This window comes from Vigna umbellata, chromosome 11 (assembly GCF_029865625.1).
Source record: "Vigna umbellata cultivar VRB3 chromosome 11, Vumbellata_1.0, whole genome shotgun sequence".
Lineage (NCBI taxonomy): Eukaryota > Viridiplantae > Streptophyta > Magnoliopsida > Fabales > Fabaceae > Vigna > Vigna umbellata.
This window is the reverse complement of record NC_142175.1, coordinates 31949423-31964984: the sequence shown is the minus strand read 5'-3', so window position 1 is coordinate 31964984 and position 15562 is coordinate 31949423. Positions and strand designations below refer to the sequence as shown.

Below are 15562 nucleotides of genomic sequence, written 5' to 3'. Positions count from 1 at the left end.
TAAAATCTATTGTGGCTTCAAAACCCTTCACAAAAAAAAATGTATACCCTGCATAATAAAGTGTCTTGATATCCCAACACCTCACAGTTGTAAAATAAAGAGAAAACCCTGTTGGCGCTAGGGCAACAACTTGTTTATTTAAAGGTTTCACGTACTACATTCTTCAAAAGTAACCTCTATTAAACCTAGAGATGAAAAATTCATTCTTAGTCTTGATCACCTTATTGTTCATTGTCAATGCTAGTATTCCCCAAAGTGGGGCCGAGGGCTGTTGGAGGATGAAAAAAACTTGGAGGTCTTGAGGTATGATAGGGCAACGACTTGTTTGTTTAAAGGTCCTGCTGTGTTTTGGAAAGTAATGTTACTCGCCAAAAGATGTGTAGTTTCAACAACTACAATTTTTTGTGAAGTGTCTTATTAGAGGCACAAGATTTTATTTTTGGTGACACGGCACAAGTGGTATTACAAGACTTTGATATCCAAGTGAGAATTCCTCTCAAAAGCCAACACAACGTCATAACCGCTCAAAGAAGAACAAATAACAAAGATGGTGGAATTGTAATCCAAAACTTTGGGATTGGTGCCACTCACGAGTTTGAAGGCGTTAAGAAGAAATTCCAAACATATTTAGGGAGGCCATGAAAGAATTATTCAAGAATTATTAGCATGGAAAGTTATATGAGTGATATAATTGACCCAGCTGGCTGGTTAGAGTGGGAGGGCACTACTTCTGGTCTTAAGACTCTATTCTATAGAAAGTATAATAACTTTTGGACCTGGTGCTCAAACCTCTAATAGAGTCACATGGAAGGAATTCAAAGTGATCAGTCATGTTGCTGAGGCCAAGGCTAGAAACTTCAGTAATGGCTCCCAATGATTGAATTCTACTGGATTTCCTTATAAACTAGACTTATAAATTATATGATAATATATATATATATATATATATATATATATATGATGACTTAGTAAAATAAAGCTTGCTGCAACATGTAACTAGCTTATAAAGCAAAATTTCCATGAACAATTAAACTGGTAAAGCAAGTGAGAATATGTGCAGTACCATCATCAGGTTCTAACGAAGCAGAAAATATTAGTTCAAAGTAATTTTCTTTCTTTTTTACCATTTCAGTGATATTGAATGGATTTAAGATTGGAAACCATGAAAACAGATGGATCGAGATTAAAAAACAAAAGGGAATAAGGCGATGCATAGTGTAGATACAGAATTCAAAAAGAAGCCCCAAGATCCATCACCCTGAAAAGATGATTAGTAAATGAAAATGACAAATTAAAACTCACCTTAAGAAACAATTAACCTTAAGATCCACCACCTTCAACCTTGACATCTTCGAAGCCAAATCCGCAATCACAAGTCTCCCATTCTTCCTCCTCATGCTCATGAACTACACAAACACACATTATTGAGTGACTCCACAAAATCACAATAGAAAAAAAATAAAGATAATTAAAACTTTTCAAAGGAAATAATATTGATTAGCAAATATGGTGGTAATGTAAAAGTTTTAACAAGAAAACAACTAACATTATAATGACATTGTGAGTATATATGGTCATGATAAAAGACACAAACTAAAGAGCTTCCTCATCTTCCTTTTTTCACCCTTATTAACTATATAGGAATGAATCAGACTTATTGAGTATTACCCTTTTAACTATATACAGATTCACTAGCTCTATGTCAAAACATAGTCTGTAGTCAAAAGCACAAAGGCCAAAGCACAAAGATAATATATGTAATCATAAGTAGTAACTATTAAAAGCATTACGTTTTCTTCTATCAAAGGCAATCCTAAAAGCTTAATCTTTCTTTTTATGTGATCTCGTCAAAACAGCAATAAGCCAAAATTGTTAGACTGAAAAAAAAGTATTTATGAATGATTTGGACTTTTAAAGACTTTTGATTTTAACGGTTAAAGAATGTGAGATTTTGGAATGTCCACAACAATAATGTTAATTCCTAATATTGTCCAAGAAACAACTCTAAGCCCTCTTTCCATCAAACATAGTGAGTAAAAACAATTGCAGCCATCTTGGAGATCAATGATGTAGTTTATCATTTATATTTAAGTTAAAACTATTTTAAACATTTTGTTTTTACATTTGAAATACGGATTTGAGACTCAACATCAAACTAAAGACACACATATTTTATGGAATCAATATTTTTCAATTGAACCATATTTATCACACGAAAATTATTTCATGCTTGTAGAAAGTGGCCCCAAAAGCCAGTTCGATGTTGTATATTTTATACATCTATTTATATTTTTTTATAAATAGGGTGAACATAAGTAAATATGTTTCTTAATCAAGATTAGTTATTACAATATGCAATGGTGAACAGTAGCAGTGGAGTAGAATAATTGTGTGCCTAATGTTAAACTAGCAGAATAGAAGACATCAAACTTATCATTAGTGTTTCTATCAAACACAAACTGATGAGGAACAAATAATACTGCAAATATTACCAAACAAATGTTAGAGTACCCTATATCAGGGCAATATCAACATAAGTCAACCGTACAAATAAAACCTAAAATAGAAAAGTCCATAAGCACACAGGATCACTTTCCCATGAAAGTATCAACAAACAAACATGTAGAGATCATAAGTTTGAGAAAACCTAACCCAGAGATCATAAGTTTGAGAAAACCTAACCCAATGCACAGGATCACTTTCTCATGGACATATCAACAAACATACATGTAGAGATCATAAGTTTGAGAAAACCTAACCCAATGCAAATGATGAATCAAGTCCTACCAGAAAAAGATATCAAAAGTTGCAGCAAGAACAGAAAGCTTGAAGGCTTGTCGAGCAACGGAAGGAACATCCATCTTGAATCTGAAAATGGGAGAACGCTGCTCCCACAAGAAGAAAGAAATCAGTAAACATAAAAGTTATGAATTTATTAATAGCAGGAGAGAGTGAGACCTGGAGAAGCCATTGACGTTGGAGCGAAGAGGGAGCCGATGAGGAAGCCCCAGAGAGCTAATCGAGGGATGGGTGGCGGCGGGGACGAAGAAGGCAGCGGACCCGGGCTAATCGAGGAAGATAGGAAGAGGGATGAGTGGCGGCGGGGAGGAAGAGGGGATGGTGATAGATATATTAACAACCCTAGTTTGCCAACCTTTTATAAGATGGGTTCATTTGTAATTAAATTTTAACGTAAAAAAGTGATGTGGAAAAGGATTTAGGGTTATGTGGATTCCAAAATTATTCTTTTCCGTTTTTTATCTCCCTCCATTCTTTCTTTCATCAACGAACGTGTGTCCTTTGTCCAAAGTTTGGGCTTTCACAGTATCAAGTTGGTAGTACCATGAAGAGAAAGTGCGAAGAGAACAATTCTCTCTTACGATTTGTCTTTGCTTTCTCATCATCCACTGTACCTCAGACTACATAAGTTGAAATCTTTATTTGGTAATGGATGGTTGGTATAAAAATTGATTCTGTCGAACATGATAGACTTTGAGTGATGTGCCTAAATAAAAGATCCAATTCAATTGATTGATTGAGTGTTGATACCTAAAAAGAAATCACATCACACCTTAATTATGCTACAATTTTACCTTGAATTATCGACACTTTATATTCTTAAGCCCGGTGGAATCGGGGTCTTGCTTGTTGGTTCCTCTTCTTCATCATCGGTCTCTTCATTGATCACATCTTCTGTGGTGAATGTTGGTTTTGTTAATGAACTCGGCCTTGTGGTTTTCAAGAAAAGATCTGAAAACACAAACACGAACTCAACCTCCCTTTTCTATAACCGTGCACTTCCGGAAGATTGCGCTAGCGTTGCATTAACCAAGCCTTTGGTGGAGTTGATGGAGCCTCTCGCAGGAAAGATGTCAAGTATGAGAGAAGTGTCTCCTATTTGCCAAACTTAGTGAACGTTTCTAGTAGGATGATGCTGGGTGCATCATTTGATGTTTCTCCATATTGATTGAAAAGCTAAACCCTCCGCAAATCAACATTATTTAAAATCATTATAACGAGTTGTCTGATTGCTAGAAATTCTAGGGGTTTTAGTTTTTCTTTTAAGAGGCTTATAACCTCCCTAATTAAAAAGTTTCAAGCTTCCACTTAACTTCATATTTTCCAAAAAATTTCCCCCTTTTTTTCCCTTTCTCCTAAAACCTAAGCGGGAGTTTAACTTATTCACCAACAAACCCTTGCTCCCAACTTTCATCAGACCCGTGCTCCAAAATATCTCTTCCTATTTCCCCCCAAATCTCAACCCCCGATTTTCACTTCAGTTTCGTCCAGTGCTTTCGTTCCATTCACAGCAACTCGCATTCTGTTCTGTGTGGTCGTCGGCTAGGTTGAGCAAAGTGTGGTCGCCGGCCAGGTTCAGCAAAGTGTGGTCGCTAGGCCAGGTGCGCAAGCTAGCTCGCGGCCAGGTTTAATTCTTCAACCTGGTATTTTTCTGAACCCTCTTCTGAACCCTCTTCTGCCCCGACATCGATGGTGTACTAGAAGGTTTTTGCTTTGAATTTATAGACATTCCTTTTGATTTGAAATTGCTGTTGATAATTGTGTGGTCTGTGCTCTGTTCGGTCAATGAAAGGGAAATGTTTAAAGAGTTTTTTTTTAGTAGATGAATGAATCATTTTTGGCATTATTCTCTAACTAAATTTATATGTAGTTTAGGGTTAATATACGACTCAATTGGAAATTAACTATTGATGATTTGTTTGGTTGGCCAGTGACTTTGTTTTCATGTTATATGCAATGGGAAAATAAATAAGTATGTTCAGTGCTATCAGATTAATAAGTATGAACGTACCTGTGCAGAAACATCATCAGCATTCAGTTGTTCAATCTTGTCAGCCATTAAGGGTATAATTGTGATTTTAGTTTTGAACAGAGTTGTTGATTGCATTTGTAAATGTAGATGTTTTCTTTCTTTTGTGGTCCAACACGTCTTTCACCATCATGGACATCATTTTCTGCTTTCATCACTTATTTTGTTGATTTATTTATCCACCTGCAGTGTCATAGTGATTTCACCATTACTGGAGATGACGTGGTTTTCATCCTCATTGGCATTCCATTTGTGTTGATGCTTGTTATATAACTACAAAAAATGAAGCCTGCAATCTATTGCTTGAACTTTTGTTTTGTTTTCATCTATATTTTCAAGCTTCAATCATAAACCCATTATAAAATAGTAGCATGTTTTCGTGTAAGAATTTCCACACTACACACCTACCAACGACTTTGAAGTTTCTTCTAAATGTCAGCCTTACATTCCACACTAATACTCTTCTCTTTTCTCCTCTTCATTCTTTTCAAATTCCCAGAACCAAATAATCCTTCCAATCTTCTTCCATTACATTAAGCCTCAACTATGTATTATTACCACAATCTTCTTTGCTACCACTGTTTTATCTTCTAATCCAAAATTTAAGGCCTGCACACCTAAAATTAGGATATGTGAATTAAGCATCTTTCTTTGTAATATAAGGATTTTCAGAAATTACTCGATTGGGGGGTGGGAAGTTTTTTTTTCCTGAATCGCAGAGAAAGTCAAGTGGAGGTTGAAAAATTGGGGTTACCATAAATGTAGGTATTTAGGAGAAGAAAATTATCCAAAGTTCATATGATTTAAGGATGGCGACACTACTTCTTGGTTGTTATATTGAGTAGCAATAGGTAGGAAGCTTAAAAAACTTTTGGAAGAGTTGGAGTCCGAATGTTTGATGCCACCACATCTTCCACTGGTATGTCCTATGCATATACACCTAGTTTAGAAATAAGGGCCTGTTTGCTTTTACATTTCCATTCAGTTACTTATGTATGGAATAGTTTGTTTACTTGTCTTGGTGGAACTTTGGGCGGGTTGTACCACTTTTTAAATGTTTCTATGACTTCATTTTATGATTTTGTTAAGGATAAGGAAGCTAAAATCATCCACTGAAAGTTTTACACTTCTATGGTGAATATGGTTTGAGATTTCCTAGGAAACCTATTTGCCCTTTTGATCTATTTGTTGGACAGGATGATTTTATTTGTGCCTATTGGTGGTATTTTATTTGTGCCTCTATAAAATTTATGAGCATATCAAATTGGTGGTACACTCATGAAGTTTTATGGAGGCATCTTCATCTCCAATATTGTATTTGTTGTTATTTCAGTTTCTAAATTAGATTTTCAGGATGGAGGATTTGTTATACTTCCTACCAATTCTTTGTTTTTCTTCTCTCTAATAATAGTCCTTATTTTTGAAAGAATAAACACTTGTCATGGATTGTATATTTGTTTCCATGTCTACTTCAATTGTTTTACCTTCTATAAACGCTACAAAATCTAATAATCAGTCTGTACCTGTTGCTAATAGATATGTCCATGGCAAAGTTGACTAAAGATTCCTAAAAGTTTTGTGCAAATACTTTGTTCATCTTTCAATCATACTGGCAGTCAACGGTACTCCCATAAGCTTTCTCAGTGACCGTGCTTACTTTCATGCAGGAAGTTCTAAAGGTCACAATTTCCATTAGCAGTCTCCATGTTGGGTTGAAAACTGAACAAGTTCTATTTGAGTAGTAAAAAACAGCATTGTTTGGTTTCTGCATTAAATACAACATCTATATTTCTCTTACCATTTTGCATTCCCAACTTCAGGCATGGGAAAAGAGAAACTAAGCTTCAAAGAAGTCCATCATTCTCATAGCCCCAAAACAACTCTCTGGTGGTTCTTTCTTGTAGCTACCTGCATTAAAGTTCTACTTTTCCCATCCTACCGTAGTACAGATTTTGAGGTGCATCGCAACTGGCTGGCTTTGACCCACTCTCTCCCTCTTTCCCAGTGGTACTTTGATGAGACAAGTCCATGGACCCTTGATTACCCACCATTCTTTGCCTATTTTGAACGCTTTCTATCTATTTTTGCTCACCTAATCGATCCCCAAATTGTGCACCTTCAAGAGGGCCTGAATTATAGCTCAAACAAGGTGGTTTATTTCCAAAGAGTTACTGCAATACTTTCTGATTTGTCTCTTATTTACGGGGTTTACAGACTTACCCGAAATTTGGATTCAAAAAAGCAGAAGTTGGTCTGGTCATTGATTATTTGGTCACCAGTGCTTTTTATAGTGGACCATGTGCATTTTCAGTACAATGGATTTCTCATTGGGATTTTGTTGATATCACTTTCATATTTGGAGGAAGGAAGGGATTTGTTAGGTGGATGTATCTTTGCTGTTCTCTTGTGCTTTAAACATTTATTTGCAGTGGCAGCACCAGTCTATTTTATTTATTTGTTGAGACACTATGTTTGGGGTGGAATGATAAGAGGCTTCAGTCGACTTTTGATTATGGGAGGAGTGGTTACAGCAGTGTTTGCATCTGCTTTTGGACCATTTTTCTACCTTGGGCAGGTAAATATAACGTTTATATATTGAAATTATATATTGTCATTATGTTCACCATATGTCATGCTGTTTTCCCCTTGCTTCTGATAAATCAATGTGTTTAACTAATTTGAAATTGATTACTATTTGTTCAACAAGTTTAAGAATTTTATGTGTTTGTTAATTTTTCAGAAATATGGAATGGTAAATTGATATTTTTTTTGCTTTCAACTTACTAAATGGAGCAAAAATTTGATGCTAGGTATAGCCATGAAAATTATATTTAAAGGATAGCTTTTTGTTTTTATATATATATTTAGGTTTTGGTGTGATGCATACCTTCCAACTCAGATGTACTGAGTTTTGATCAGGTTGTACAAAGAGCATTTATTTATTTATTTTCATTTTTATAATCTTTTCATGCTACCAATTATGCGACTACTATATCAATAGAATAGTCCAATTACGGATGTCCAACTTTGCATGTCCAACTGGGTGGGAACAAGTTTAGTTGCCTTCTGTTAAATTCTTGTATTACTTCATTTTCCTGTGTAAAAGTGAGGATGTTTCATTTGCACCCTTTGCATTTTGATGTACTTATCGTTTGTCCAAATTATAAATTGTAGATAGAACAAGTCATTCGGCGATTGTTTCCATTTGGCAGGGGGCTTTGCCATGCATACTGGGCCCCAAATTTTTGGGTATTCTATATTATGTCAGATAAAGGGCTTGCTTTCATATTAAGAAAACTTGGGTTCAATATCCAGATGCCAGCAGCTTCGTTCACTGCTGGTCTTGTAGGGGATTCCTCACCATTTTCTGTACTACCTCAGGTAAGACTCGCGAGTTTTTAATTCTTTGAATATGCTTGTTTGCTATTAGATAAAAAGAAAACAACAACAAAGAACATATAGGGATTTTATGACCTTGGTTAAGCTGATCACATGCTTATATGGCTATACCAAAACAAATTATTGAAATGCCTTATTTTCTGTATGCATTTCATTAGTACAAAGGGAGGGAGGATAATGTCTTATCATTTCTTGAAACCTGTGTAATCATGCAATGTGACCTAACCACTGATAAATTAGAAATTCACTTTGAAACTTTGTTGGACATCTCACATCAACTATAGATATAACCATATTATAATGAGTGACTGCAAACCTCATTCTGTAAACCAGTTCTATAGGGTTGACTAGGTCTAAATCCACTTTTTAAGATGGTGTTAGAGCCTATCCTGATGAAGTGTGTTGGGATGTCGTGTCACCCGACTCATGATTATTTATTCCCATGCTTGATATGTTTAGGGTTAAGTTAGGCCTAAATTCACTTTCTGAGAATCTTGTTGAAAATACGTTATAGATTCACTGCTTGGTCCTTATCCATTGTCTAAGAATAAAAATATAGAATTTGAATAGATTGTTCATATGGAAAATTGGCAACCACAAGTTGATAACCTAAAATCAGCACCTGTTTGGCATCAGGAAATTATATCTGCGAAAATTTATAATTGACGAGATAATGCATAATATTAGCTTTACATTTGAGTCCTTCTAGTTTAGCTGATTCAATTTCGCAGGCTCTGTTGTTCAATTGAATCTGCAACTTAGCCTGGTAATTGGTCATTTGAAATTATGATATAACTTTATACTGCTTTACTTATTATTCAAATCGTCAAAACATTCATATTTTCTATTTATTAGAATGCAGATCAAACCATATGGGACCTTTATAATGGTTCTTCTTGCCTTATCTCCTTGCCTTTTCAAGGCTTGGAAGAATCCACAGCCACAGATGATTAGTAGATGGATAGCCTATGCTTATACCTGTGGTTTTCTTTTCGGATGGCATGTGCATGAGAAGGCATCTCTCCATTTTGTAATTCCACTTGCCATTGTTGCACCTCAAACTCCGGAGGATGCAAGGCATTACTTTTTGCTGTCAATAGGTATGATTTTAATGCTCATTTCTTTGTTCACCTGCATCCAATGCTTCTATTTTTTTTCTTTTCTTCTTTTTTTAGATGATAGGAGAAATTGGAAATGAAATATAAGTACAATGAAATAAAATTTATGAAAAGTTTGTGCATGGTGTGGTATCACATGTACGATTTATATAACTAGTGGAAAGCACAAGTGATGCTTGTGGTTCCATTGAAGACAATACTTCACTAATTTTTTTCACAATAGTTGGGCAATTGCTAATAATCTTGCAAATATTGCCGTTTTCTATTCTATTGGCATAGGTTTCTGTCAGTAATGCTCCATCTATTGTTATCTGTGCCCTAAGCATGTATAGATTTGTCAGATTCTAGATTCAAATATCTTGTTCCTCCTTCTAATTAATCAAAAGAAAAAAGAAAAAGGAAAACATTTTTAGAATCAGAAAATGAAACGGAGAACCTTCAAAATTCGAATAAATAAGAACATAGTCATATTAACTCATTGCTAGAGAATTGGTTCTATTATGTCCCCTATCGTCACTGAACCTCGTACAAATTACCATCCAAAACTCTGGGATCTGCCTGCTGAAGACAGCAATGTTTGTATGAAACAGTGATTTGTTGCAGGCTGTAGAACTGTATAGGGTCTGGATAGGATAGTTTGATTGGGAGAGAATGGGAGTGAGCTCAGAGGGATATGCAAACTTTGATGTGTTTGGATGGGGAAACATGAGGGATGAATGCAAAATGTTATGGGCCCCACAGAAGCATCTTTCCTCTCCATGTTGATGTGAATTGAGAATGGGATGAAATTGTGCAAAGCAGAAGCACCAGCCAAGTGAGAAAAGAAAACCCCAAATAAGAGAGACTGGACAGCAGTTCAGACTGGGGCTGCGTACTTTGTCAAGAGGTTCTTGCCTGTGAACAGATATTGTGTCATAGGATTCATAAATTGTCACAGGACATGTTAAAGTAAATGATAAAATAAAAAAGTCTTTAACTATTACGACATAGTTCTTGTTTTAATTTTTCCATATAACCAAACAACAGAACATAAATATTATTTCATTCCTTTGTTAATTTCATCAATCCAAATAACACAAATTTCCTCTTAAAGTTCTCTTCTATTTTCTTCCTTCTAATCTCAACCCCTATCCTACCAAGTCGTGGTAGTCTTGAATTTAAACCTTTGGAGGATTTCAGGAATTTCTTAACTTAGCTTTCAGTACAAACTTGAAGGCTGAAAATAATTGGAAAATTTCATTTCAAATCAGTTTAATTCTCTTCCAACTGATCCTAGATCTCAAATTGTAGTCAGAGTGTGTCTCTATTTAGCTGGGATAGGGTCTACTTGGATAACTTATCAGTAATACTTCTAAGAAAAGAAAAGAGGGAAAAAGAAAATAACTTCTCCATAAGCTAGTTTATAAAAGTTGTCTCATTAGTTTCTTCAAAATCAAATTTTTAATTTATGCACAAATTAATTTTAGCTTATGGAGAAAGTTTACTTTATTTTATTTTTTCTTCTTATTTTGTTTTCTTTTAAGTGCTTATGGAAACGGCTTGCTTATCCAAACAGGTTCATACTGTCATATCATCTCTTGGACTGATAGTTTACTAACTGTTATGTAGACCCTCCCAAGGTTTATTCAACAGTGGGTGCCAAAAGGCCAAGCCTCTAGGGTAGACTTCGTTCTTACACTGGATGAGAACCAGAACCCTGACTTTCTGTGAGCTGAGCCATTGGATAGTTTTCTGCTTTAAGTTCTACTCTATTTCTAGAAATGCACATTTGTGAACATGTTGGGCTAGGTATGCACCATGAAGTTGTCTATAGCAACTATTCTTCTTGTTATGTTCAATTTCAAACTGTCACAAAAATCTTTGTACATCCTATGAAAGATCGTAATTCTTGACCTTGTTTCTGTGTGTTCTTATTTGGTAATTCTTAACCTTCTACTATTTGAGAAGCCTCTATTCGTATAGCTAGTTACTGCTGTCAGTTTGGTTGGTTTAGTTATGATAGTTTGGGTGTTTCTAGTGTTACAAGGTTGTGTTCACCCTCTCCTCTTATCTGCTTATATAAAGAACCCATGGTTCTTTCTTTGCAAATAATAGTAATAATAGTTCAGAATCGGTTTCTCTCTGTTTCTCTCTACTTATTCTAAATATTTGTTTATACTTCTGAGATTTGTATTTTCGTGACCCAACTACATCTAAGATAATCAAGCAACTCTTCCAACCTTGCACAACATGAACCAAGCAGAATAAAAAAGATAAAAGCAAATCTATATAAACAGTTATACTGTCTAGTTCCTTTAACGAGGCAATATATGTTTGCCAAAATCATTGCTTGTAACGAAATAAACTTGCAAGTTGCATAATTTTTTTCAGTGCTGTTTTCGTATTTTTTCTTTCAAATTTCACACATTACGTGTACGTGCAGTATCTTGCTATTCAAATTTTCCGCTACTATTCGAGGCACAAGAGTATCCGATCAAAGTTTTGTTGCTGCTTCTACACTCCATTTTGATGTGGTCAGGCTTTTCAGCACAATTTTATGTTGGGGCTGAAACAGCGACAGCACCAAGTACTAATTTAAAGAAAAAGGCTGAAGAATTTGGATCTGAAGATAGTTGGGGTGAAACTGTGAAGAAGAAGAAAGGTTTTGTTATTGGGTGGAGTGAGAGGATTTATCTGATAGGTCTTGTAGTTGTGGAGATATGGGGCCAAATTTTACACCCTCTAATTTTGGGTGATAAGTTTGCATTTGCACCACTCATGTTGATCTCCATATACTGTGCTTTTGGGATCATGTACTCTTGGATTTGGCAGTTGATATCTATAGTTAAATATCTTTAAATTTAGGACTGTCTGCACTGGATACTGAATTTTATTAGCGATATTTTAAGAATCAACATTTGGTTTAATTTTTAGTGAATTTTATACTGTATTTCTTTTTTTGAAAAAGACAGTCGGACAACGATCGAGGAATAAACGTTGAGATGTCTGAAAAGTGTGTAATTACTTCTTTCCAAATATTGAAAATTAAGTAACAACTCGAAATAGACAAAAAAGAAAGAATAATAGTAATAATAATAATAATATTGCATCAAGGGCATCAAATGTCATACTACAGTGATTGTCGCGTGAGAAATTGTATCTGCTTTGTGTGTTTAAAGTTCCAAAATGCTTTATAAATGACCTTACTTTACCATTCTCCTTATAAAGTGTGTGCTGCTTGGTTTTTCTTTTTATAAGTTTTAAGGATTGATGTCAAGCTAAATTTGTCTGAATTAAATTTACAACAACAAATTCAATACGAAGGAACCACTTCAATGATGAAACTTTAATTGAACCTATGCATACTGATTCATCAGAGGTTGTAAACATCCTCGTACTTTGCAATTCTGTGTTTCTGTTTGGCTTTTGATCGGTAATGTGGCAAAGTAATGTTATATTCTCCTGTAGATTTGGTTCAATATATTTTATAAAGAAAATATTACATAGGAGTATCATTTTCTATTTTAAACAAAAAGATCAGTAAGAAAAAGTTACAGAAACATTTAAAACTATTCATCAGACAAGTCATGCGCATATGGTTATAGTAGTATTCAAAACACAGCAACTAAATCTGCTTCATCTCATCACATCACACAAAGTTCGGATTGACACTAATTGATAAATCTAGGGTGTACCAAGTTGCTGAATTATTAAGTTGAAGATCTTTGTTGCAACTGACCTAACGTTGGATGGAGTTATGAGCAATTTTTGACCAGAACAAGAACGATGTAATTCAAAGAGAAGAGGAGAATCCAATTATGTTCAGAAGATAAAACCATTTAAGAATTAGGAGTAAAACCAAACAAGCATGGTGGAGGCATTGTCTTATACAAATAATACAAGTCAGGTTCAAACACTGCTTTGTCACCTGAAACTCTCCTTTCTCCTTCTCAAACACTGCTTGAGTTATCTGAGAGTTTGTGTTACCATATGATGGAGTTTCATTTGATTTTGATTCATCAAGGTCACCGGTGGATGCAACCTTCTCCTTCTTTTGCAAAGAAAAGTATTGTGATGCTGTTATGGAGGTAAAAGGAAACAAACCATTTAGATCAAACAAATAAAAGAACTATTCCACAAATATTCACATTCATAGTCTTTAACCAACACATACACAATTTTAATCTTAAAGAGCACTAACTATTGAATGCATTATTAAACTGGATGTGCATTAACTCAACCCAAGGTAGTTGAAGGTGAGGGACATCTTTGGTTTTAATGCCTTAGAGGCAAGAAACACCAAAAGCACACGTCTCACTAAACAAAGACATTAATATCAGAAAAAGAAAACAGTAAAATATTTGACCATTTAGCATTGTTTCTCCATATGAATAAGCTTCTTAAGCGTAACACTTCTTAAAAGTAAAAGATTACCATTTTAGATATACAAAACCTTAAGCTGTTTGCTGCTAAGAGTTCAAAAGTCCAAAAAACAGTTATTCTTTTAACATTCTCACTATATTACCACGCTTAGCATCATATAAGTCTTTCAAAGACTATTTTAATGACATTTAAAACAGCACTCCTAAAGTGCAAAGGAAGCATTGACCATTTCTAATGCCTTGCAAACACTGAGTCAATCACCTTTCATGTATTGGTATTGCTTGCAAAAATGATATATAGAATGGGGAAGCAACAAGAACTTACAATACTGAGTAATTTATTGCCTTCAAAAGTGCTAAAAATTTAATTTTGTTATGCAGCTTTGGAAAATTGAAATTGCACAAGTAAAACATGCATTCAACCAACCATTCAGATCCTAGGTAATAGAAAAGTAGGTATAATATCCATATATCTTGCCGTAGAAATATGTCACTTTTGTAAGTTGCTTCTAACTTTGACCATGAAGTAGACGGAATTAGCACCAGAGTCCAGTTTCAAATATTCTATTTCCGAAAATATAAGTGTAAATCAGAGTAGATAAAATAGATTAAATTCTACTTAAAAAAAGACCTTGCTTTCCTACATGAGAGGGTCATTCACACAAGGAGAATGACTAGTGATGATAACTTAACATTTAATTCTACAAAATTCAATGTCTTGGCTCTTTAGGGTTTGTTGAGTAACTTTGTCAATGTAAGAGAAACTAGTATTTAATTCTCTTGTAGTGTTTTTGCTAAATCGATGAATGTATGTTGATGGTTGATTTTTATGTTAAGAACGAACTTTGTTTACTTTTGATGAATTTGATTTGTGGTGATTATCACCCTTTTGGCTTGCATGGTTGATAGATTGGTTCATGATTTTTGTTTATTTGTGTGATTGAGAGAACTTTGAATCTAAGCATTTGAGCAAATTGATATGCGTTTTAATGTGTAAAAATTGTTTTGAATCAATTAATTGAAAAAGGAGTACCAATATGAGCAATTGATCAAGTCCAAGTTCACTTAAAATCACAAAATATATTTACTGTCAACTGATATGACGTTGAGCGGTATCAGAGTGGCGTTGAGCGATATCAAAGTGGTGCTGAGCGCCAGTTTGTGTTGTAGGCCTCGGACATCTAGGGCACTAAGCGTCAGACTATACTGCTCAACATCACTTTTTGCGAATGGTTTGATGTTAAGTGGCGCTAGGTGTCGCTGAGCACCATCTTTGCACTGCAGGATTTGGAGTAATTTAGTTCCAGGACATTCAGCATAACGTTAAGAATGACACTGAGCATTAGAATTGTCATTAAACAACACTTTTTGTGAAAGGTTTGACATTGCGCCAGTTTGTATGTTGGATCTATTTTATTTTATGATTGTTTGAGATAGATTTATAATAGACTTTATATATGTTTATGGTTATTATTGTGTTTGATTAAAGTGATAATATGATATTAAACACGTATGGTGATGGTATTGAAGGAATTTCAAGAAGAAATTCCTTGTGGTGATAACTGTAGTGTATGCCTTGACATGTGGGATTTCATGAAAGGGTATCCTAATGCTCTAATAACAATTCATACTCAAATATAGTAGAATGTGTTACATCGTGAAGAGTAGCGAAAGGTTATAGTCTATGGACAATGTTTGATCGTAAGAGATTAACCTTGTGTGTGGTCGAGTGGTAACCCCTTGAGGCTAGGTTTTACATAACATAGAAAGCACAACAGGTATGTACCTCGTGAGTTTCGCTATCAAGGGTATTTGGATAATCAAGTCTAGTTTCAACTATTTATGTGTATGTATAT

General features: G+C 34.7%; 1 protein-coding gene and 1 long non-coding RNA gene across 5 annotated transcripts; one reads left to right on the top strand and one right to left on the bottom strand.

Moving 5' to 3' along the window:
• Nucleotides 1-52: 52 nt before the first annotated feature.
• Nucleotides 53-3729, bottom strand: LOC148191538 (uncharacterized). 2 transcript variants are annotated; one of them, XR_015782976.1, is made up of 5 exons: nt 3594-3729; nt 2959-3505; nt 2788-2885; nt 1303-1406; nt 53-996 (listed from the first exon to the last, which is right to left on the bottom strand). It is a non-coding gene; the product is annotated as an uncharacterized LOC148191538 (long non-coding RNA). The 2 variants fall into 2 exon arrangements; XR_015782977.1 differs by having other exon boundaries at nt 53-983.
• A 573-nt stretch (nt 3730-4302) lies between these two features.
• LOC124842616 (dolichyl pyrophosphate Glc1Man9GlcNAc2 alpha-1,3-glucosyltransferase-like) lies at nt 4303-12251 on the top strand. 3 transcript variants are annotated; one of them, XM_088102011.1, is made up of 5 exons: nt 4303-4442; nt 6496-7403; nt 8003-8209; nt 9090-9327; nt 11768-12251. In XM_088102011.1, the coding sequence occupies exons 2-5, from the start codon at nt 6651-6653 to the stop codon at nt 12181-12183; spliced, it is 1614 nt and encodes a 537-aa protein (XP_087958137.1). In that variant the 5' UTR covers nt 4303-4442; nt 6496-6650; the 3' UTR covers nt 12184-12251. The 3 variants fall into 3 exon arrangements, with proteins under 3 accessions (XP_087958137.1, XP_087958138.1, XP_047175093.1); XM_088102012.1 differs by having other exon boundaries at nt 4308-4442; nt 6649-7403; XM_047319137.2 differs by lacking the exon at nt 4303-4442 and adding an exon at nt 5164-5747.
• Nucleotides 12252-15562: the final 3311 nt, after the last annotated feature.

Coding starts and splice junctions, on each gene's coding strand:
- LOC124842616 (XM_088102011.1), top strand. CDS start 6,651: ATGGGAAAAGAGAAACTAAGCTTCAAAGAAGTCCATCATTCTCATAGC. Junction 8,210..9,089: donor CATTTTCTGTACTACCTCAG/GTAAGACTCGCG, acceptor ATTAGAATGCAG/ATCAAACCATATGGGACCTT. Junction 9,328..11,767: donor TTACTTTTTGCTGTCAATAG/GTATGATTTTAA, acceptor GTGTACGTGCAG/TATCTTGCTATTCAAATTTT.